This window comes from Coregonus clupeaformis, chromosome 15 (genome assembly GCF_020615455.1).
Source record: "Coregonus clupeaformis isolate EN_2021a chromosome 15, ASM2061545v1, whole genome shotgun sequence".
In the NCBI taxonomy this organism is placed as follows: Eukaryota; Metazoa; Chordata; class Actinopteri; order Salmoniformes; family Salmonidae; genus Coregonus; species Coregonus clupeaformis.
This window is the reverse complement of record NC_059206.1, coordinates 9,851,734-9,876,682: the sequence shown is the minus strand read 5'-3', so window position 1 is coordinate 9,876,682 and position 24,949 is coordinate 9,851,734. Positions and strand designations below refer to the sequence as shown.

General features: G+C 46.9%; 1 protein-coding gene across 1 annotated transcript in view; it reads right to left on the bottom strand.

Moving 5' to 3' along the window:
* The window catches only part of LOC121581917 (WD repeat-containing protein 7-like), a 380,643-nt gene that overhangs the window by 120,825 nt on the left and 234,869 nt on the right, over window positions 1-24,949 (bottom strand). Inside the window, 2 exon segments of the mRNA XM_041897319.2 lie at window positions 11,416-11,580; window positions 11,583-11,639. Coding sequence (XP_041753253.2) covers window positions 11,416-11,580; window positions 11,583-11,639 — 222 coding nt within the window.

Below are 24,949 nucleotides of genomic sequence, written 5' to 3'. Positions count from 1 at the left end.
TGTTTCTCATGGTCAGAGTCCTTTATGTGCCTTTTGGCAAACTCCAAGTGGGCTGTCAAGTGCCTTTTACTGAGGAGTGGCTTCCGTTTGGCCACTGGAGCGCTGCAGAGATGGTTGTCCTTCTGGAAGGTTCTCCCATCTCCACAGAGGAACTCTGGAGCTCTGTCAGAGTGACCATTGGGTTCTTGGCCACCTCCCTGACCAAGGCCCTTCTCCCCCGATTGCTCAGTTTGGCCGGTCGGCCAGCTCTAGGAAGAGTCTTGGTGGTTCCAAACTTCTTCCATTTAAGAATGATGGAGGCTACTGTGTTCTTGGGGACCTTCAATGCTGCAGAAATGTTTTGGTACCCTTCCCCCAGATCTGTGCCTCGACACAATCCTGTCTCGGAGCTCTACAGACAATTCCTTCAATGGTTTATGCTCTGACATGCACTGTCAACTGTGGGACCTTATATAGACAGGTGTGTGCCTTTCCAAATCATGTTCAATCAATTGAATGTACCACAGGTGGACTCCAATCAAGTTGTAGAAACATCTCAAGGATGATCAATGGAAACAGGATGCACCTGAGCTCAATTTCGAGTCTCATAGCAAAGGGTCTGAATACTTATGTAAATAAGGTATTTCTGTTATTTATTTTTAACACATTTGCAAACATTTCTAAAAACCTGTTTTCGCTTTGTCATTATGGGGTATTGTGTGTAGATTGATGAGGAAAACATTTTATTTAATACATTTTAGAATAAGGCTGTAAAACGTTACAAAATGTGGAAAAAGGGAAGGGGTCTGAATACTTTCCGAATGCACTATATATTGAAATAGTTACGGTATTAAAACTAAACAGGATGCGCTCTTAGGCCTCCAGCTCGATGGTGGTTATACAAGGATACTATACACAAAGCCTACTAATGATAACGACAGTACTTATTATCATCATAATCATAATAATAATAATTGTAATTACAACAATAAGAAGAAGATCAAGAAAAATAAGTGTATAGGAGCAGCGTATGTGTGACAAACAGGTGCTGTTAGATTACAATACTATTTTTCTGCCTGTTTGGAAGTAGTAGTATAAAGAACATAAAAGACATTCTAAGTTCTAATTCTACCAGTCTGTTCCAAGGAAGAACACAAATTGGAAAGCCTTTACTACAGCATAGCAAAGATTTAAAAACTGCTTTATCTGACATTTTGCCGTTGCATGAGGCTTGGCGCTCACGGAATCAGCAGGCTATTAAACAAACACTCAAACAAGCAACAAGAAGCAAGATCTGTCTTATTTTCTGTAGATACAGCGCATTCAGAAAGTATTCAGACCCCCTTTGACTTTTTCCACATTTTGTTACGTTACAGCCTTATTCTAAAATGGATTAAATTGTTTTTGTCATTATGGGGTATTGTGTGTAGATTGCTGAGGATGTTTTTTTTTTTTATGTAATCCATTTTAGAATAAGTCTGTAACGTAACAAAAATGGGGAAAAAGTAAAGGGGGTCTGAATACTTTCCGAAGGCGCTGTATAACCATGTCGTCTTAGAGTGATGACTGTGCCGTCGCCGTGGCAATGGATCAGTCCACAGAGACAGGCGACAATCAGACAGCTGTCTTCTGCACCATGAAAACATTTCTTTTTAAATGTGACTGCTCAAACAAAGAAAGCTCGGTCGACCAACAGCCTATCGACCAAACAATCGACCAGTCGACTAAATGGGGTCAGCCCTAAAAGCCAAAAACGTAGTGTATGTAGTAAACTTCTGACCCACTGGAATTGTGATACAGTGAATTATAAGTGAAATAATCTGTCTGTAAACAACTGTTGGAAAAATTACTTGTGTCATGCTATGTACATGCATTGGACAGACAACCTAAGGGTATGTAAACTTCCGACTTCAACTGTACATATACAGTGAGTATACATAACATGACATAGACTGACCAGATGAATCCAGGTGAAAGCTATGATCCCTTATTGAAGTCACTTGTTAAATCCACTCCAATCAGTGTAGATGAAGGGGAGGAGACAGCAACAACAACAAAAAATATTTTTAAGCCTCGAGACAATTGAGAAATGGATTGTGTATATGTGTCATTCAGAGAGTGAATTGGCAAGACAAAAATATTTAATTGTAGGTGTCAGGCGCACCAGTTTGTGTCAAGAACTGCAACGCTGCTGGGTTTTTCACGGCCAACTGTTTCCCGTGCGTATCAAGAATGGTCCACCACCCAAAGGACATCCAGCCAACTTGACACAACTGTGCATTGGAGGCAACATGGAGCCGCTTTCGACACCTTTTGGGGTTGGTGGGGGTGCAACTCAATATTAGGAAGATGTTCTTCATGTTTTTGTACACTCAGTCTATATAGGAGGACCAGCGTCATTAGAAACGCCACAACCCCCACAGCCCTGTCTATGTTCCTTCCTCCTTGCACCATGGTGTTTTGCTTAGTTGCTGGTCACATAGTTCCAATAACCCAGAAAGATATTTCCTTACACACTTGATAAAGGCTCTGCCCCCCGGGGGATCAGAAACAGCCCTGCAGTTAGACGGGTTATTGGCTGGGAGCAGTACAGATCATCATCTACTCAGCGTGCGTCCTAAACGTCACCCTATTCCCTTATATAGTGCACTACTTTTAAATAGAGCCCTATGTGCCCTGGTAAAAAAGTAGTGCACTATTATATAGGGGATAGGGTGCGATTCGTGATGCAGACCATAGAGGATTGTAGGTCTGAGCCTAGATGAGAACACACAGAGCCAATCACATTAATTATCTACGGCAGACTCCCGGCACGCCATCGCCACGGAGACTGGAGGACCTATTATTGATTATTGGGCTGGAGACCAAGGACCGGTGGGGGGGGGGCTAGGACTATAGGTCTCTATCTGTCTGTATGGAGCGCAGCAAGCTCTCATAGTCTCACTGCAGTGTTTTATCCAAAAGTTGAACTAAAGGTTAACGTTAAGGTTTAAGGTTTTGGACAGTAGTGTTCTGATCAAGACACAGAGCATCATTCTCTAAATCTATTTTCATCAACCATAAATAAACCACGGCAAAAAAACAGGCAGTAGAAATATCTATGTCTTTAAAGTCGCTTGTTAATAATTAGAAACATAACACTTATTGTGGTAAACAGACAGTTATGTTGACTCAGACACATCAAGCAACAATATTCTGGGCTCTAATATGTCAATATTTGTGTGTGTGTGTGTGTCTGTGTGTGGTCGTGGCTGTGCTTTACCATTGTGATGCATGGGAGAATTAAGGATCAGCTTCACCCCAGTAACATATCAGGTATCTACATCTTTACATTGACATTTGAGTCATTTGCAGACGCTCTAATCCAGAGCCACTTACAATTAGTGCATTCACCTTAAGACAGCTAGGTGAGACAACAACACATCACAAATCGTATCAAGTACATTTTCCCTTAAAGTATTTATCAGCAAAGTCAGTGCTAGTGGGCAAAGAGAAGTGTCTTTTGGGGGCACAGTGAGAGATATTTAAGATTTAAGGTTTCAGACGTTCCACCATTGGGGTGCCAGGACAGAGAAGAGCTTGGACTGGGCTCAGTGGGAGCTGCCCTCCCGTAGGGAACCAGAAGTGGCAGAACGGAGTGGGAGGGTTGGGATGTAGAGTTTGAGCGTAGCCTGAAGTTAAGGAAGGGCAGATCCCCTTGCTGCCCCACCAGACGACGATCTACAGACTAGGCAAGGCTGGAGAACCGCTCACAACAGTAACAAGGTCCTAGAGAAGCCAGTAAAATAATGTTATTTTTTATCTCAGTTCAACACTCACAGTGGATGCCATAGGTCTGGGGTTAGACGTGTCCATTGCTGTCTTTGCCTTAGGGCCACTTTTGGGAAACGGAGGCCCTTCAGGGTCCATATATAAATGAAGGTTTTAGAGCTGTACTGTCCTACAATAATGTTAGGCACAACAACACAAAACACAGGAAGTGCAGCCTCAACTACTATACCCCTTCTTGTTTTCCTATAGTATGTAACACTACAGTGAGGGAAAAAAAGTATTTGATCCCCTGCTGATTTTGTACGTTTGCCCACTGACAAAGATATGATCAGTCTGTAATTGTAATGGTAGGTATATTTGAACAGTGAGAGACAGAATAACAACAACAAAATCCAGAAAAACGCATGTCAAAAATGTTATAAATTGATTTGCATTTTAAAGAGGGAAATAAGTATTTGACCCCCTCTCAATCAGAAAGATTTCTGGCTCCCAGGTGTCTTTTATACAGGTAACGAGCTGAGATTAGGAGCACACTCTTAAAGGGAGTGCTCCTAATCTCAGTTTGATACCTGTATAAAAGACACCTGTCCACAGAAGCAATCAATCAATCAGATTCCAAACTCACCACCAAGACCAAAGAGCTCTCCAAGGATGTCAGGGACAAGATTGTAGACCTACACAAGGCTAGAATGGGCTACAAGACCATCGCCAAGCAGCTTGGTGAGAAGGTGACAACAGTTGGTGCGATTATTCGCAAATGGAAGAAACACAAAAGAACTGTCAATCTCCCTCGGCCTGGGGCTCCATGCAAGATCTCACCTCATGGAGTTGCAATGATCATGAGAACGGTGAGGAATCAGCCCAGAACTACCAGGAGGATCTTGTCAATGATCTCAAGGCAGCTGGGACCATAGTCACCAAGAAAACAATTGGTAACACACTACGCCATGAAGGACTGAAATCCTGCAGCGCCCGCAAGAGTCCCCCCTGCTCAAGAAAGCACATATACAGGCCCATCTGAAGTTTGCCAATGAACATCTGAATGATTCAGAGGAGAACTGGGTGAAAGTGTTGTGGTCAGATGAGACCAAAATCGAGCTCTTTGGCATCAACTCAACTCGCCGTGTTTGGAGGAGGAGGAATTCTGCCTATGACCCCAAGAACACCATCCCCACCGTCAAACATGGAGGTGGAAACATTATGCTTTGGGGGTGTTTTTCTGCTAAGGGGACAGGACAACTTCACCACATCAAAGGGACGATGGATGGGGCCATGTACCGTCAAATCTTGGGTGAGAACCTCCTTCCCTCAGCCAGGGCATTGAAAATGGGTCGTGGATGGGTATTCCAGCATGACAATGACCCAAAACACACGGTCAAGGCAACAAAGGAGTGGCTCAAGAAGAAGCACATTAAGGTCCTGGAGTGGCCTAGCCAGTCTCCAAACCTTAATCCCATAGAAAATCTGTGGAGGGAGCTGAAGGTTCGAGTTGCAAAACGTCAGCCTAGAAACCTTAATGACTTGGAGAAGATCTGCAAAGAGGAGTAGGACAGAATCCCTACTGAGATGTGTGCAAACCTGGTGGCCAACTACAAGAAACGTCTGACCTCCGTGATTGCCAACAAGGGTTTTGCCACCAAGTACTAAGTCATGTTTTGCAGAGGGATCAAATACTTATTTCCCTCATTAAAATGCAAATCAATTTATAACATTTTTGACATGCGTTTTTTGTTGTTAGTCTGTGTCTCACTGTTAAAATAAACCTACCATTAAAATTATAGACTGATCATGTCTTTGTCAGTGGGCAAACGTAGAAAATCAGCAGGGGATCAAATACTTTTTTCCCTCACTGTATAGGGGATATTTCAGACGCGACAATAGTTGAAGCTCAGTGTTAAATTCAAATCGCCCTACCATCATCTAAGCCAATATGACACCAATCTCCAAGAAAATTGGCAAATCAACTTGATTGGAGGTACACAACACCCTCCCCGCCTCTCGTCATGAGGCCGTCAGTCCGTTCCCGAAAACCACATACCGGATTTTTAAAAGGGTCGTTGGCATTAGAGTCGTCAGACAATTTTTTTGTCCAGAACTCGCTCAATATCTAGGCGTCGGATAAGAACGAGACTACATAGTCCACAAAGGGACCATTAGACTTGCTACCTTTCGGTCTGAAGAAGTTTGTAGGGGCAACAACTTTGATCACATTTATAATTTATCACTCTCACATGCACATTCTTGTCCGTTAAGAACCAACGACGTGCTACCTTTTTGTAGCATTCCTGACAATGCTAACATCTTTTCAGCTGAATCTCAGAGTTCTAACACCGGGTCGGTTGCTCGGCAACAACACAGCTGCTTGCACCCTGCTGCCAGTCATAATTATTATATATATTTTATTTAACCTTTATTTAACCAGGCAAGTCGATTTAATAACAAATTCTTATTTACGATGACTGCCTACCCCGGCCAAACCCGGACGACGCTGGGCCAATCGTATGCGAACAACCCTAGGCTACTGTGTATGGCTAGCTATATGGTGGTATTCGAGCTGAGGTTAATCAATAAATGCAAGAAGATATTTTGATTAGCTAGGTAGTTAACGTTACCTAGCTAACATTAGCTTCTGTGGTCCTCTGTAGCTCAGCTGGTAGAGCACGGCGCTTGAAACGCCAAGGTAGTGGGTTCGATCCGCGGGACCACCCATACACAAAAATGTATGCACGCATGACTGTAAGTCGCTTTGGATAAAAGCGTCTGCTAAATGGCATATTATTATTATTATTATTATTATTATAGCTTGCTTTTACAGAGTCCAGCAGCTAGCCTTTGTAGCTAACTAACACCAGTCAGCTGAAAGCTAGCTAGCTAACGAACAGGCATATAAGGCTGAAGTCATCATGTAGAAACATAACTTTAAGCTACATATTATTTTGACACAGGTAATGAATTTCACAATTGAGCAGCACAGCAATTGATAAAACAGGACCATGTTTGAAACACAAGTGTTTCAGAGCTTCTGTCAATATTACACAGGTAAGCTAACGGTTACAGAACTCAGGAATGCAGACAGGCTCTATCTACCTGAGCTGCTGTGTGCAACACAACCACCACCTGTTGTTATGTTGGACACCAACTGACCCAAAAAAATGATTTTATTATGATGTATCGCTAAATTAAAGGTTTAAGGAAATGCATTATTACAAGACAAAACAGCTCAATCAAGCCAGATGGTCATGTAAGTATAAAAGCAAAGCTTGATTTTTAATGTAATTTTTTTTTTAAACATGAAAAGGTAGCGTAATGGGATAATGTCTTACTGTGGTGTGGGAAGAATCCAATACTTTACCTTGTAGGTGGTCAAAATCACATTATTGTGGAAGCACCTCCTCTTAGAGTATGAATTAGGCTGTTTGAGAAGGTTTGAATCCTAAGCAACCTGCCTACACATAGTTTGAGGTACAATAGACCAACATAGCTACTGTAGTTGGTCAAAGCTGTGTGCTGGAAAACCTTGGTAGAGCATGGGTGGAGTAGGCATTGTGGTGCTCATGTGAATTTCCTTTCTTTTTGGCTTCAGACCAACGCCTATTTTCACTAAAAACATAGTTTTTTTGTTTTTAATACTTTACTGTGCAGTGCTAATTCACATTGTTTTACAATGGTGTTAAACACAACACAGAGTACAGCCATCCCCCCTCCAGAGAGACATCAGTATTCACATATGATCCCCTTCACCTTTCATTCTCTCTTCTTCCCTGCTCTGTTTTTTCTCTGGTTTGATTGACAGCTCAGAAGTTCAAAGTGGTGGCAGTGTTTGCGTTCCTATATGCCCTGGATTCTCTCTCTATCCCCCCTCTCTCTCCCTCTATCCACCCTCTCTAACCCCCCTCTCCCTCTCTCTACATCCCCCCTCTCTCTCTATCCCCCCCTCTCTCTATCCACCCTCTCTCTCCCCCCCCCTCTCTCTCCCCTCCCCTCCCTCCCTCCCCCCTCTCTCCTCCCTCTCTAGACAGCCAGGAGGAATGCATGCAGCCTTGAGACCAGGATGCCCCCTGCCTGCCTCTCATCCACCCTCTCTCTCTATCCCCCCCCTCTACATCCCCCCTCCCTCCCTCCCCTCTCTCTCTCCCTCCCCTCCCTTCCCTCTCTCTCCCCTCCCTCCCTCCCCCCCTCTCTCCTCCCTCTCTAGACAGCCAGGAGGAATGTATGCAGCCTTGAGACCAGGATGCTCCCTGCCTGCCTCTCTATCCACCCTCTCTCTCTATCCCCCTCTACATCCCCCCTCCCCCTCCCTCCCTCTCTCTCTCCCCTCCCTCCCTCCCCTCTCTCTCTCCCCTCCCCCTCCCCTCCCTCATCCCCTCTCTCTCTATCCCCCTCTCTCTCATCCCCGCTCTCTCTCTTCCCCCTCTCCCTCTCTCTCTTCCCCCCTCTCTCTTCCCCCCTCTCTCTTTATCCCCCTCTCTCTCTTCCCCCTCTCTCTTCCCCCCTCTCTCTTTATCCCCCTCTTCTCCCCTCTCTCTCTCCTCCCCCCTCTCTCTCTCCCCTCCCTCTCCCCTCCCTCTATCCCTCTCTCTCTCCCTCCTCCCTCTCTCTCCTCCCCTCCCCTCCCTCTCTCTCTCCCCCCCCTCCCCCTCCCCCCTCCCCTCCCCCTCTCTCCTCCCTCTCTAGACAGCCAGGAGGAATGTATGCAGCCTTGAGACCAGGATGCTCCCTGCCTGCCTCTCCCTCTGTGGGTGTTGTCACATTTGACAGTTCTAACCTAGGCACTGTTGACTCACAATGTCAGAGGAGCAGCCAGACAAATCCAGCATTCATTAATTTCATTCAGTAGGTCTGCTCTCTCTCTCTCTCTCTGCAGGGTGACTGGCTGGGCTCTGCTCTGGATGGGGAACGCAACATTGATTGCAACTTTTGTTTCCTCTTAGCGAACACAGACGCAACGTGGCTCCACTGTTGTTTATGTGGAGCAGAGTGGTGAACTAACTAACTAACTAATGCAGGCAGGTGAGAGTGGTAAACTAACTAACTAACGCAGGCAGGTGAGAGTGGTGAACTAACTAACTAACGCAGGCAGTGGAGAGTGGTGAACTAACTAACTAACACAGGCAGGTGAGAGTGGTGAACTAACTAACTAACTAACTAACTAACTAACGCAGGCAGGTGAGAGTGGTGAACTAACTAACTAAATAACTAACTAACGCAGGTAGGTGAGAGTGGTGAACTAACTAACTAACTAACTAACGCAGGCAGGTGCGAGTGGTGAACTAACTAACTAACTAACGCAGGCAGGTGAGAGTGGTGAACGAACTAACTAACGCACGCAGGCAGGTGAGAGTGGTGAACTAACTAACTAACGCAGGCAGGTGAGAGTGGTGAACTAACTAACTAACGCAGGCAGGTGAGAGTGGTGAACTAACTAACTAATGCAGGCAGGTGAGAGTGGTGAACTAACTAACTAACGCAGGCAGGTGAGAGTGGTGAACTAACTAACTAACGCAGGTAGGTGAGAGTGGTGAACTAACTAACTAGCAGGCAGTGGAGAGTGGTGAACTAACCAACTAACGCAGGCAGGTGAGAGTGGTGAACTAACTAACTAACGCAGGCAGGTGAGAGTGGTGAACTAACTAACTATCTAACGCAGGCAGGTGAGAGTGGTGAACTAACTAACTAACGCAGGCAGGTGAGAGTGGTGAACTAACTAACTAACGCAGGCAGGTGAGAGTGGTGAACTAACTAACTAACGCAGGCAGGTGAGAGTGGTGAACTAACTAACTAACTAACTAACTAACTAACTAACGCAGGCAGGTGAGAGTGGTGAACTAACTAACTAACTAACGCAGGCAGGTGAGAGTGGTGAACTAACTAACTAACGCAGGTAGGTGAGAGTGGTGAACTAACTAACGCAGGTAGGTGAGAGTGGTAAACTAACTAACTAACGCAGGCAGGTGAGAGTGGTGAACTAACTAACTAACTAAAGCAGGCAGGCAGGTGAGAGTGGTGAACTAACTAACTAACGCAGGCAGTGGAGAGTGGTGAACTAACTAACTAACGCAGGCAGGTGAGAGTGGTGAACTAACTAACTAACTAACGCAGGCAGGTGAGAGTGGTGAACTAACTAACTAACTAACTAACTAACTAACTAACGCAGGCAGGTGAGAGTGGTGAACTATCTAACGCAGGCAGGTGAGAGTGGTGAACTAACTAACTAACGCAGGCAGGTGAGAGTGGTGAACTAACTAACTATCTAACGCAGGCAGGTGAGAGTGGTGAACTAACTAACGCAGACAGGTGAGAGTGGTGAACTAACTAACGCAGGCAGGTGAGAGTGGTGAACTAACTAACTACTCGCAGGCAGGTGAGAGTGGTGAACTAACTAACTAACTAACTCTAACTAACAACTAACTAACTAACGCAGGCAGGTGAGAGTGGTGAACTAACTAACGCAGGCAGGTGAGAGTGGTGAACTAACTAACTAATGCAGGCAGGTGAGAGTGGTGAACTAACTAACTATCTAACGCAGGCAGGTGAGAGTGGTGAACTAACTAACTAACTAACGCAGGCAGGTGAGAGTGGTGAACTAACTAACTATCTAACGCAGGCAGGTGAGAGTGGTGAACTAACTAACGCAGACAGGTGAGAGTGGTGAACTAACTAACGCAGGCAGGTGAGAGTGGTGAACTAACTAACTAATGCAGGCAGGTGAGAGTGGTGAACTAACTAACTAACTAACTAACTAACTAACTAACTAACTAACGCAGGCAGGTGAGAGTGGTGAACTAACTAACTAACGCAGGCAGGTGAGAGTGGTGAACTAACTAACTAACTAACTAACGCAGGCAGGTGAGAGTGGTGAACTAACTAACTAACGCAGGTAGGTGAGAGTGGTGAACTAACTAACTAACTAACGCAGGTAGGTGAGAGTGGTAAACTAACTAACTAACGCAGGCAGGTGAGAGTGGTGAACTAACTAACTAACGCAGGTAGGTGAGAGTGGTGAACTAACTAACTAACGCAGGTAGGTGAGAGTGGTGAACTAACTAACTAACTAACGCAGGTAGGTGAGAGTGGTGAACTAACTAACTAACGCAGGCAGGTGAGAGTGACTAAAGAAGACCCCAGAGGGGGAGACCAGCAGAGAAGCAGAGCCACACCATAGGGAGAGCTAGCTACCTGTTAGATTATTAATGTGGCCTTCCCTTCTCTTCACTCCAAGACAATCAGAGTGTGTGGTCTGTGTGTGTGTGTGTGTGTGTGTGTGTGTGTGTGTGTGTGTGTGTGTGTGTGTGTGTGTGTGTGTGTGTGTGTGTATGTCAGTGAGGGAGTTTGTATTCTTTTAGTTTCATGATGAAGTGAGCATCCACAATAGTGTGAAAAGGGTATAATAGTGACTTACTCATTCCTATCGAGGCTAAAACCCTTGAAAGCTCTCAGACTCCACAACATCACCAAGGACTCTGATAGAGTTAATATAACCACTCATATTCTCAGAACAAATATACCGTAGAGAGAAAGCAGCCACTCACGGGCGAGAGAGGTAGATTGAGAGAGAGAGACAAAGATAGACAAACAGATATGGAGACAGAGAGCCTCACAGGTGTGCCTAGCACAGAGAGAGAAAGAGAGAGGAGAAATAGAGTGAGTGTTAAAGTATCCACTCACAGGTGTGTCTAGCCAGAGAGTAGTTGGATCCTCCAGTAGTCAGCCCGAAGCCTTCCGGAGCCTGTCCACTGGTCCTGGCTCGGGACGGCAGCTTAGGGGGTTCCAGCTCCGCCCCGAACTCTGCCCCGATGACCCCCAGCAGGACGATGGCGGTGGCCTGTTTACCCGCTCCTCGTACGAGTTACAGATCTTTTTGGTGTTGGGGGGCAGGTTGGACAGACAGCCTGGAGAAGAGGAGTAGAGTGAGAGGTAGGGTTAGGGTTAAAGCATCCGGAGACAATACTAACAACTGGTAATGCTAATGATAACTTCAGAGAGGGGGGGGGGACGGGAGGGATAGAGAGACAGAGGGAGAGATCAAGTGTTATGCTTAACACCATAGAGACAATGCTAACTTCAGAGGAGAGAGAGGGGTAGGGTTGGAGCGATCCCAATGCTAACTTCAGAGGAGAGAGAGGGGTAGGGTTAGAGCAATCCCAATGCTAGAGAGAGAGAGAGAGGCAGACAGAGACATGGGAATGTAGGGGAAGAGAGAGGCAGACAGATACATGGGAATATAGGGAGGAGAGAGAGAGAGAGAGAGAGAGAGAGAGAGGCAGACAGAGACATGGGAATGCAGGGAGAGAGAGAGAGAGAGGCAGACAGAGACATGGGAATGTAGGGAGAGAGACAGAGGCAGACAGAGACATGGGAATATAGGGAGAGAGAGAGAGAGAATTGGAGAGAGAGAGAGAGAGAGAGAGAGAGAGAGAGAGAGAGAGAGAGAGAGAGACAGAGAGAGCAGAGAGAGAGAGACAGGCAGACAGAGACATGGGAATGCAGGGAGAGAGACAGAGGCAGACAGAGACATGGGAATGTAGGAGAGAGAGAGAGAGAGAGAGGCAGACAGAGACATGGGAATGTAGGGAGAGAGAGAGAGAGAGAGGCAGACAGAGACATGGGAATACAGGGAGAGAGAGAGAGAGAGAGAGAGAGAGAGAGAGAGAGAGAGAGAGAGAGAGAGAGAGAGAGAGAGAGAGAGAGAGAGAGAGAGAGAGAGAGAAAAGTGAGGAAGAGAGGCAGTGTTCCTGGCAGGAGGATCAGCCCCAGTCCAGATATTACATCTGTTAGCCGGATTACTAAAACAGAGACAGGGGCTTAGGGTGTGTTGCGAGCTATTGTAGAACACAGATGATTGTCTCCCTCTCTCCCTCCCTCAAGTTCTTCCACACCGATCTCAATAAACCATTTCTGTATGGACCTTGCTTTGTGCACAGGGGCATTGTCATGCTGAAACAGGACCTTCCCCCAAACGGTTGCCACAAAGTTGGAAGCACAGAATCGTCTAGAATGTCATTGTATGCTGTAGTGTTAAGATTTCCCTTCACTGGAACTAAGGGGCCTTGGCCAAACCATGAAAAACAGCCCCAGAACATTATTTCTCCTCCACCAAACTTTACAGTTGGCACTATGCATTTGGGCAGGTAGCGTTCTCCTGGCGTCCGCCAAACCCAGATTTGTCCGTCGGACTGCTAGATGGTAAAGCGTGATTCATCACTCCAGAGAACGCGTTTCCACTGCTCCAGAGATTTACACCACTCCAGCTGTCGCTTAGCATTGCACATGGTGATCTTAGGCTTGTGTGCGGCTGCTCGGCCATGGAAACCCACTTCTTGAACCTCCCAACGGACAGTTCTTGTGCTGGCGTTGCTTCCAGAGGTAGTTTGGAACTCGGTAGTGAGTGTTGCAACCGGCGGTCCCATTCTGCGAGCTTGTGTGGCTTACCACTTAGCGGCTGAGCCATTGTTGCTCCTAGCTGTTTCCACTTCAGAATAACAGCACTTACAGTTGACCGGGGCAGCTCTGGAAGGGCAGAAATTTGACGAACTGACTTGTTGGAAAGCTGGTGCCACATTGAAAGTCACTGAGCTCTTCAGTAAGGCCATTCTACTGCCAATGTTTGTCTATGGAGATTGCATGGTTGTGTGCTCGATTTTGTTACACCTGGCAGCAATGGGTGTGGCTGAAACAGCCAAATCAACTAATTTGAAGGGGTGTCCACATACTTAAGCAATAAGGCCCGAGGAAGTGTGGTATACGGCCAATACACCACAGCTAAGGGCTGTTCTTATGCACATTTTACATTTTAGTCATTTAGCAGACGCTCTTATCCAGAGCGACTTACTGTTAGTGAGTGCATACATTTTCATACTGGCCCCCCGTGGGAATCGAACCCATAACCTTGGCGTTGCAAGCGCAATGCTCTACCAACTGAGCTACAGGAGGGCCAGCATTCAGCCGTTAGCCGTGGTATATTGGCCATATACCACAAACCCCCGAGGTGCCTTATTGCTATTTTAAACTGGTTGCCAATGTAATTAGAGCAGTAAAAATACATTTTTTGTCATACCCGTGGTATACGGTCTAATATACCGCAGCTGTCACCCAATCAGCATTCAGGGCTCAAACACCCAGTTTATAATTGTATATATATGGTGTGTGTATATACACTGAGTGTACCAAACATTAGGAACACCTTCCTAATATTGAGTTACACCCCCTTTTGCCCTCAGAAGAGCTTCAATTCGACGGGGCATGGACTCTACAAGGTGTCAAAAGTGTTCCACAGGGATGCTTGCAGTTCTTGAAACAAACCGGTGCGCCTGGCACCTACTACCATACCCCGTTCAAAGGCACTTAAATATTTTGTCTTGCCCATTCACCTGAATGGAGGGTAGCTAGCTGCTACTAACAAACAGCTGAATGGAGGGTAGCTAGCTGCTACTAACAAACACCTGCATGGAGGGTAGCTAGCTGCTACTAACAAACAGCTGAATGGAGGGTAGCTAGCTGCTACTAACAAACAGCTGAATGGAGGGTAGCTAGCTGCTACTAACAAACACCTGAATGGAGGGTAGCTAGCTGCTACTAACAAACACCTGCATGGAGGGTAGCTAGCTGCTACTAACAAACACCTGCATGGAGGGTAGCTAGCTGCTACTAACAAACAGCTGAATGGAGGGTAGCTAGCTGCTACTAACAAACAGCTGCATGGAGGGTAGCTAGAACTGAATAGGGCTGCCACACGTACATTGTCCTGTCCAGGACCCATTTGTTCCTCCGCCCGCCCCTCCGGGGCCCCCACGGCGAGGTCAGAGTCATGTTTAAAGAACGGGGTCTACGGGTCGACGTGTGTGTGCGTGTCTGGAGGTCACTGACCACATGCAGCCTGCCTGCAGGGGCCCCCTCTAAGGACCAGGGTCCTCTACTAAATACGAGGGGCGAAGAGGGGCCTTCGTTTTCGGAAGTGAGGGGAGCGCTGGGCTATTGTCCTTTCGGAGCCTGTAGCCCAGGAGCCCCGCCTGCTTTACTCATCCAACCCTGCACCAACATCAGACCTGCCAGCAATCGCTAATAACCCATCCGCACCTGCCAGCAATCACTAAGAACCCATCCGCACCTGCCAGCAATCACTAATAACCCATCTGCACCTGCCAGCAATCACTAATAACCCATCCGCACCTGCCAGCAATCACTAAGAACCCATCCGCACCTGCCAGCAATCACTAAGAACCCATCCGCACCTGCCAGCAATCACTAATAACCCATCTGCACCTGCCAGCAATCACTAATAACCCATCCGCACCTGCCAGCAATCACTAATAACCCATCCGCACCTGCCAGCAATCGCTAATAACCCATCCGCACCTGCCAGCAATCGCTAAGAACCCATCCGCAACTGCCAGCAATCGCTAATAACCCATCCGCACCTGCCAGCAATCGCTAATAACCCATCCGCACGTGCCAGCAATCGCTAAGAACCCATCCGCACCTGCCATCAATCGCTAAGAACCCATCCGCACCTGCCAGCAATCGCTAAGAACCCATCCGCACCTGCCAGCAATCGCTAATAACCCATCCGCACCTGCCAGCAATCACTAATAACCCATCCGCACCTGCCAGCAATCACTAATAACCCATCCGCACCTGCCAGCAATCACTAATAACCCATCCGCACCTGCCAGCAATCACTAAGAACCCATCCGCACCTGCCAGCAATCACTAAGAACCCATCCGCACCTGCCAGCAATCACTAAGAACCCATCCGCACCTGCCAGCAATCACTAAGAACCCATCCGCACCTGCCAGCAATCGCTAAGAACCCATCCGCACCTGCCAGCAATCACTAAGAACCCATCCGCACCTGCCAGCAATCGCTAAGAACCCATCCGCACCTGCCAGCAATCGCTAATAACCCATCCGCACCTGCCAGCAATCGCTAATAACCCATCCGCACCTGCCAGCAATCACTAATAACCCATCCGCACCTGCCAGCAATCACTAATAACCAACATCCGCACCTGCCAGCAATCGACTAATAACCCATCCGCACCTGCCAGCAATCACTAATAACCCATCCGCACCTGCCAGCAATCACTAATAACCCATCCGCACCTGCCAGCAATCGCTAATAACCCATCCGCACCTGCCAGCAATCGCTAATAACCCATCCGCACCTGCCAGCAATCGCTAATAACCCATCCGCACCTGCCAGCAATCGCTAAGAACCCATCCGCACCTGCCAGCAATCGCTAAGAACCCATCCGCACCTGCCAGCAATCGACTAATAACCCATCCGCACCTGCCAGCAATCACTAATAACCCATCCGCACCTGCCAGCAATCACTAATAACCCATCCGCACCTGCCAGCAATCGCTAATAACCCATCCGCACCTGCCAGCAATCACTAATAACCCATCCGCACCTGCCAGCAATCACTAAGAACCCATCCGCACCTGCCAGCAATCACTAAGAACCCATCCGCACCTGCCAGCAATCGCTAAGAACCCATCCGCACCTGCCAGCAATCACTAATAACCCATCCGCACCTGCCAGCAATCTCTAATAACCCATCCGCACCTGCCAGCAATCGCTAACAACCCATCCGCACCTGCCAGCAATCGCTAACAACCCATCCGCACCTGCCAGCAATCGCTAACAACCCATCCGCACCTGCCAGCAATCGCTAAGAACCCATCCGCACCTGCCAGCAATCACTAATAACCCATCCGCACCTACCAGCAATCGCTAAGAACCCATCCGCACCTGCCAGCAATCACTAATAACCCATCCGCACCTGCCAGCAATCGCTAAGAACCCATCCGCACCTGCCAGCAATCGCTAATAACCCATCCGCACCTGCCAGCAATCGCTAATAACCCATCCGCACCTGCCAGCAATCACTAATAACCCATCCGCACCTGCCAGCAATCACTAATAACCCATCCGCAACCGCCCGACTATATGTATATGTGGTCCTCTGTAGCTCAGCTGGTAGAGCACGGCGCTTGTAACGCCAAGGTAGTGGGTTCGATCCCCGGGACCACCCATACACAAAAATGTATGCACGCATGACTGTAAGTCGCTTTGGATAAAAGCGTCTGCTAAATGGCATATTATTATTATTATTATTATTATTATTATTATTATATGTGATAAAGTGAAAACCGCCGACCCGCTAATATAGAAAATGTGCTGTACAGTCAGAGATCGTGGAGCAATTTTTTTTGACAGGCCTTTTTAGATAGGCCTATGAACATTTGGTAGGCTATTTGTTAGTCAACCTGTTTATAATTAGATTCATGCAGCTTCTCTTCTGCCGTTACTTGTTGCCCTAGAATTCTAAATAAACACTTGCTCACCAGAATGTGATAAATAGATAGAATGAACGCTTTAAAAAAAACAGGAACGATTTTCCATGCAAAATTTCCAAATGACATCTGTATGACCGGTTTTAAGGAAATAAAAAGCTGTTAAAACTACACAACGGATTTCAGTTAGGCTTGGATGCATATTTTATGTGGTTGAAATAATATCAGTTTTTATGATGCTGATAAAGACAGCACCTATACAGACGGTCCCTAACCTCACATTCATTCTCTCAAGATGCTGAAATAAATAAATCACTTTTCTCCGCTCCTGTTCCCAAGTCAAAATGTACATTTGGTGTATCATTTTCCTGCAATAAATGCTTAATTCTGCAGGAGTTAACATTATATTAGGCTATGGGAGAGGTTATAGACCTACAGTCAGTATCCAGATTTCAGGCTACTAATTACATTTAATCCATCTGAACAGCAGCCTTCAGTTCCCTTAATGTGCCATTTTGAAGTCCCCATCTTGTGACTGTCGAATTTGTATAGAGCCTCACAATCATCACACACAACACAGTCCACACAATATTCTATGACCCTAAACCCGCCCGCCCCGCAGATATAACCGCGGGGGATTGTGGGTTATGAGTTAACCAGGCGCATCACTAGTGTGAGTGCATGAGGCGCATGTGTGTGTGTGCTGAGGACAAAGGGCCAGGCATGGCTGCAGGGCTGACCATTTGGAGGAAGGAAAGAGGGTTTGAGGGAAGGAGAGCTGGAGGAGGGCTGGAGGGAGAAGGAAGGAGGAATGGAAGGGAAGGATGGATGGAGGGAGGGAGGGAGGGGGGGGTTGTGGAGGGGTGGGAAGGACGAGGGAGGTGGGGTGGGGGGGAGAACAGGATAGAGGGAGGGCAGGTGGAGGAGGAGAGAGAGAGAGAAAGTAGGCAGGAGTAAAGGTGTGTAAGGGATAGCATAAGTGAAAAAGAGCAGGACAGGAAGAGTGAAGGAGAGCAGAAAAAGAGAAGGAGAGAGATGGAGAGAGGAGAGAGAAGGAGAGAGATGGAGAGAGATGGAGAGAGGAGAGAGAAGGAGAGAGATGGAGAGAGATGGAGAGAGAAGGAGAGAGATGGAGAGAGGAGAGAGATGGAGAGAGAAGGAGAGAGATGGTGAGAGGAGAGAGAAGGAGAGAGATGGAGAGAGAAGGAGAGAGATGGTGGGAGATGGAGAGAGATGGTGAGCTGGCGTGACATTCTGAGATCAGGATGAATGGGCAGCAGCTCCCAGTGGCTGAGATTGCTTTATGGCATTTCATTTGGTTTGTTCCACTGCTTGGGTGAGCACAGCCCCGGTTATGGATTTCTATTCTAATGCGCTGGAGCAGGCGCTGAGAGAGGCCAATGAGGCAGCTGCTGGAGCAGGGGGGACCCACGCACAGGGGGCCAGATCAATAGGATAGGCCTGGGGAGAGGGGAGGGAGGGTGGGACGGGGCTGAGCAGGAGAGGAGGCAGGGCTGGGGAGGGCTGAGTTAGGGTATAGTGCTAGGGCTTGGATTTCAGAGGGCTGGGGAATGGGATATGGGGCTTGGGTACAGGGCTGGGGTTAGGGAGGGCTGGGGAATGGGATACGGGGCTGGGGAATGGGATACGGGGCTGGGGAATGGGCTGGTGCTGGGAGGGTGGAGGGTGGAGGGTGGAGGGTAGAGGGTTGGGTATAAGGGCTGAGTCTGGGGATGTGGAAGGGAGAGTGGTGGGCAGCAGGCTCTAGCCAAAACGTAGGTATCATGTATGCTTGCTTACGACTAGGCTAAATGCACAGGCTACTAATGGCAGCCACAGACAGCTCCAGAGAGTCTCTCCACCTATTGACAACAGATACACAGAGGAGTACCATGGGTATAATGTCCGAAGAGACATATTAAAGGGATAGTGCAACATTTTGGCAGTTAAATACTTAACCAGAGTCAGATGAACTCATGGATACGATTGTTATGTCTCTGCGTGCAGTTTGAAGGAAATTTCCGGTAGTTTCAGGAGGCATTGCTAGGAACAACTAGCATATTAGTCCTTACAATAACTGAAGACAGTTGCTTGAATTTCTTCCATTTGATTTACTCACTAACACATTAGTAAGAAACAGAGAAAAAAAAAACATAGTTACGACACATGAATGGTTTCATTAGAACATCATAAAGGTGCATTCAAGTTTCAAGATTTATTAGTCATACGCACGGCATACATCATCCAACGAAATGCTTTACTTGCAGGTTCCTTCTTGTCAATGCAACAACAATAAGAAACAGTAAAAATTAAGAACACAAACATAAAGTAAATGGTAGTAGAATAGAATAACATTTTTAGCATCAGTATAATACAGGAAGGAACAATTTATAGAACAATTTCTACACATCTTATTGGGGAAGTGTATAAACTGAGCAGTATAATAAGAGTCTGGTAGCAGCAGTAGTGAGGTGTGCTAAGGTGCGGAGAATCAGAGCAGGTGGTCAGTCCAGTTCAAGTGTTCAGCAGTCTGATGGCTTGTAGATAGAAACTGTCTCGAAGTCTATTGGTATCAGACCTCATGCCCGACGGTAAGGGAGAGAACAGCTCGCGGCTGGGGTGTGTGGGGTCCTTGATGATGCTGCGTGCCTTCGTCAGGCACCGATTCGAATCCTGGATGGTTGGAAAGCAAGATCCCAGTGATGCACTGGGCCGTCTTCAACACCCGCTGGAGGGCCTTGCGGTCCTGGGCGGAGCAATTTCCGAACCAGGCCGTGATGCAACTGGTCAGGACGCTCTCGATGGTGCAGCGGGAGTATTTGGAGAGGACCCGGGGCGGCATGCAGAATTTCTTCAGCTGCCTTAGGAAGTAGAGACACTGTTGCACCCTCTTGACAAGAGTGGTGGTGTTGTTGATCCATGACAAGTCCTCATGATGTGGACGGCGAGGAACTTAAAAACGTGTGACTCTCTCTACTACAGTCCCGTTGATGTGGATCTGGGCATGTTCCCTCCTCTGCTTCCTGAAGTCAACAATCAACTCCTTTGTTTTTTGCTGATGTTGAGGGAGAGGTTGTTGTCATGACATCACAATGCCAGTTAACTTACCTCCTCCCTATAGGTTGACTCGTCGCTATTGGTTACCAGGCCTACAACCGTGGTGTCGTCAGCAAACTTGAAGAGTTGGTGTTGTGCAAAGCCACGCAGGTCGTGGGTGAACGGGGAGTACAGCAGAGGACTGTGAACACACCCCTGGGGAGGGGGGGGTGGGGGGGCTGTATATTAAGAGTCAGTGTGGAGGAGGTGCTGTTGCCAATCCTCACAGCATGTGGTCTGCCCGTCAGGAAGTCCATGATCCAGGGCTCTGAGCTTGGTGTCGAGCTTGGAGGGAACAACAGTGTTGAATGCTGAACTGTAGTCAATGAACAGCATTCTCACATAGGTGTACCTCTGGTCCGGGTGTGCTACGGCCGTGGGAATAGTGATGGAAATGGCATCTTCCGTGGATATGTTGGAGCGGTAGGCAGATTGGAGTGGGTTCAGTGTGCCGGGTATGATGGCCTTGATGTGGGCCATGACCAGCCTCTCAAAGCACTTGATGATGACCGGGGTGAGTAAGATGGCGCGATAGTCATTTGGGCATTTCACCTTGTTTTTCTTGGGAACTGGGATGATGGTGGTCTCCTTGAAGCAGGTGGGGACTACAGCCTGGGATTGGGACAGGTTGAAGATGTCAGAGAAGACGCCCACACTCTGAGGACACGGCCAGGGATGCCATCTGGGACGGCAGCTTTGTGAGTATTCACTCTTTTAAGAGTTTTCCCTCATGTCAGCCTCGGAGAGCGAAAGCACCTGGTCGTCCGGAGCAGGGAGAGCCTTCCTAGATGGCTCGGTAATGTCTGCCTCGAAGCGAGCATCGAATGTGTTAAAGCTCGTCTGGGAGGGAGGCTTCGGTGGGCAACACACAGCTGGATTTGTCCTTCGTAGTTTGTCATAGTCTATTTTCCTTGCCACATGCGATTCAAGTCTTGAGTTGTTGAACATCAATTAAAGTTTGAGCCTGTATTGTCTTTTTGCGTTCTTAAAGGATTTGCGGAGCACATACCTGCTTGCCTTGTACACGTTGTGTGCCACTGAGTCATCAGGGTTCGTTCTGCTGACATTGAGCGCTGCAGTACGGGCTCTCAGCATGGTACGGCTATCTCCATTCCGCCAGGGTTTTTGGTTGGGGTAATTTCAGATTGTTATTGTGGGTACAACACCATCAACACATTTCCTAATGAAGCCTGTGACTGATGATGTACAGTGCCTTCGGAAAGTATTCAGACCCCTTTACTTTTTCCAAATTTTCTTACATTAACGCCTTATTCTAAAATTTATTAAATAAAACATTTTCCTCAGCATTTAACTCAGCAATCTACACATCAGGTTTTTAGAATTGTTTGCAAATGTATACAAAAATATATTTTAAAAATACCTTATTTACATAAGTATTCAGACCCTTTGCTACGAGACAGGAAATTGAGCTCAGGTGCATCCTGTTTCCATTGATCATCCTTGAAATGTTTCTACAACTTGATTGGAGTCCACCTGTGGTAAATTCTATTCATTGGACATGATTTGGAAAAACACACACCTGTCTATATAAGGTCCCACAGTTGACAGTGCATGTCAGAGCAAAAACCAAGCCACGAGGTCGAAGGAATTGTCCGTAGAGCTCCGAGACAGGATTGTGTAGAGGCACAGATCTGGGGAAGGGTTCCAAAACATTTCTGCAGCATTGAAGGTCCCCAAGAACACAGTGGCCTCAATCATTCTTAAATGGAAGAAGTTTGGAACCACCAAGACTCTTCCTAGAGCTGGCCGCCCGGCCAAACTGAGCAATCGGGGAGAAGGGCCTTGGTCAGGGAGGTGACCAAGAACCCGATGGTCACTCTGACAGAGCTCCAGAGTTCCTCTGTGGAGATGGGAGAACCTTCCAGAAGGACAACCATCGATGCAGCACTCCACCAATCCTCTGTAAAAGGCACACGACAGCCCACTTGGAGTTAGTGAAAAGGCACCTAACGGCTCTCACACCGTGAGAAACAAGATTCTCTGGTCTGATGAAACCAAGATGGAACTCTTTGGCCTGAATGCCAAGCGTCACGTCTGGAGGAAACCTGTTACCATCCCTACTGTGAAGCATGGTGGTGGCAGCATCATGCTGTGGGGATGTTTTTCAGTGGCAGGGACTGGGAGACTAGTCAGGATCGAGGCAAAGATGAACGGAGCAAAGTACAGAGAGATCCTTGATGAAAACCTGCTCCAGAGCGCTCCAGGACCTCAGACTGGGGTGAAGGTTCACCCTCCAACAGGACAACAACCCTAAGCACACAGCCAAGACAATGCAGGAGTGGCTTTGGGACAAGTCTCTGAATGTCCTTGAGTGGCCCAGCCAGAGCCCGGACTTGAACCCGATCGAACATCGCTGGAGAGACCTGAAAATAGCTGTGCAGCAACGCTCCACATCCAACCTGACAGAGCTTGAGAGGATCTGCAGAGAAGAATGGGAGAAACTCCCCAAATACAGGTGTGCCAAGCTTGTAGCGTCATACCCAAGAAGACTTGAGGCTGTAATCACTGCCAAAGGTGCTTCAACAAAGTACTGAGTAAAGGGTCTGAATACTTATGTAAATGTGATCTTTCTTTTTCTTTTTTAAATACATTTGCAAACATTTCTAAAAACCTGTTGTTGCTTTGTCATTATGGGATATTGTGTGTAGATTGATGAGGAAAAAAAACATTTTAATCAATTTTAGAATAAGCCTGTAACGTAACAAAATGTGGAATATGTCAAGGGGTCTGAATACTTACATTCCTAAATGTTGATGGATGAGTCCTGGGTGGATGAATCTTTGGACATATTCCATTCAGTATTCTCAAAACAGTCCTGCAGCATTGAGTCTGCCTCCTCTGTCCAGCGCCTCACTATTCCCTGTGATGGAGGCCGCTTCTTGAGTTGTTGCTTGTAGGCTTGTGACCGCGCAACACAAAAAACAACAAGTCAATCCATACTGAGTACTGACTGACTGACATGTCCTTGCCCATGGGGAGGGAGGTACAGTGATGGAGATTAATGCAAGACAAAGTAAGCGTCCCAAATTACACCCTATTCCCTATATAGTGCACTACATTTGACCAGGGCCCATAGTGCACTAAGTAGGGAGCCATTTGGGACATATTACATCAATGAAAGACCAACTCAGGCTTGGGATGAGATTCTGAATGATCTACTTGCAGGCAAACAGAAAGAGCAGAATGAAAGAATAAAGGCTAAGTTTGAATTTGTTTTTGAATTTCAGCGTTCTCCAACTATGAAAATAGTGGAACGCAATGCACCGCTTTAATACAGCTCAGTTGTATTGTACATCTCGTCTTACAGTACATGCTCATTCTAGTTTTATTGTTTAATTACAAAAAAATATATATGTTTTAAGTGAGAATAGAAGTTGGTCTGAACCACAATGTCTACATTTTACATTTTAGTCATTTAGCAGATGCTCTTATCCAGAGCGACTTACAGTTAGTGAGTGCATACATTTTTCATACTGGCCCCCCGTGGGAATCGAACCCACAACCCTGGCGTTGCAAGCGCCATGCTCTACCAACTGAGCTACACCCATGCTCTACTAAGGTTTTCCAGCACACAGCTTTGACCTACTACAGTAGCTATGTTCGACTATTGTACTTCAAACAATGTGTAGGCAAGGTTGCTTATGATTCAAACAGTCTAATTCATACTCTTCAGAGGAATAATGGACTTTATAATGTCCTGCTATATATACAGTGCATTCGGAAAGTATTCAGACCCCTTCCCTTTTTCCACTTTGTTACGTTACAGCCTTATTCTAAATTGGATTAAATAAAACATTTCCTCATCAACCTACACACAATACCCCATAATGACAAAGTGAAAACAGGTTTGTAGAAATGTTTGCAAAATAAAAAAATAAAAAAACAGAAAAGCCTTATTTACATAAGTATTCAGACCCTTTGCTATGAGACTCGAAATTGAGTTTAGGTGCATCCTGTTTCCATTGATCATCCTTGAGATGTTTCTACAACTTGATTAGATTCCACCTGTGGTAAATTCAATTGATTGGACATGATTTGGAAAGGCACACACCTGTCTATATAAGGTCCCACAGTTGACAGTGCATGTCAGAGCAAAAACCAAGCCATGAGGTCGAAGGAATTGTCCGTAGAGCTCCGAGACAGGATTGTGTAGAGGCACAGATCTGGGGAAGGGTTCCAAAACATTTCTGCAGCATTGAAGGTCCCCAAGAACACAGTGGCCTCAATCAGTCTTAAATGGAAGAAGTTTGGAACCACCAAGACTTCCTAGAGTTGGCTGCCCGGCCAAACTGAGCAATCGGGGGAGAAGGGCCTTGGTCAGGGAGGTGACCAAGAACCCGATGGTCACTCTGACAGAGATCCAGAGTTCCTCTGTGGAGATGGGAGAATCTTCCAGAAGGACAACCATCGATGCAGCACTCCACCAATCAGGGCTTTATAGTAGAGCGGCCAGACGGAAGCCACTCCTCAGTAAAAGGCACATGACAGCCCGCTTGGACTTTGCCAAAAAGCACCTAAAGGACTCTCAGGTCTGATGAAACCAAGATTGAACTCTTTGGCCTGAATGCCAAACGTCACGTCTGAAGGAAACCTGGCACCATCCCTACAGTGAAGCATGGTGGTGGCAGCATCATGCTGTGGGGATGTTTTTCAGTGGCAGGGACTGGGAGACTAGTCAGGATCGAGGGAAAGATGAATGGAGCAAAGTACAGAGAGATCCTTGATGAAAACCTGCTCCAGAGCGATCAGGACCTCAGACTGGGTCGAAGGTTCACCTTCCAACAGG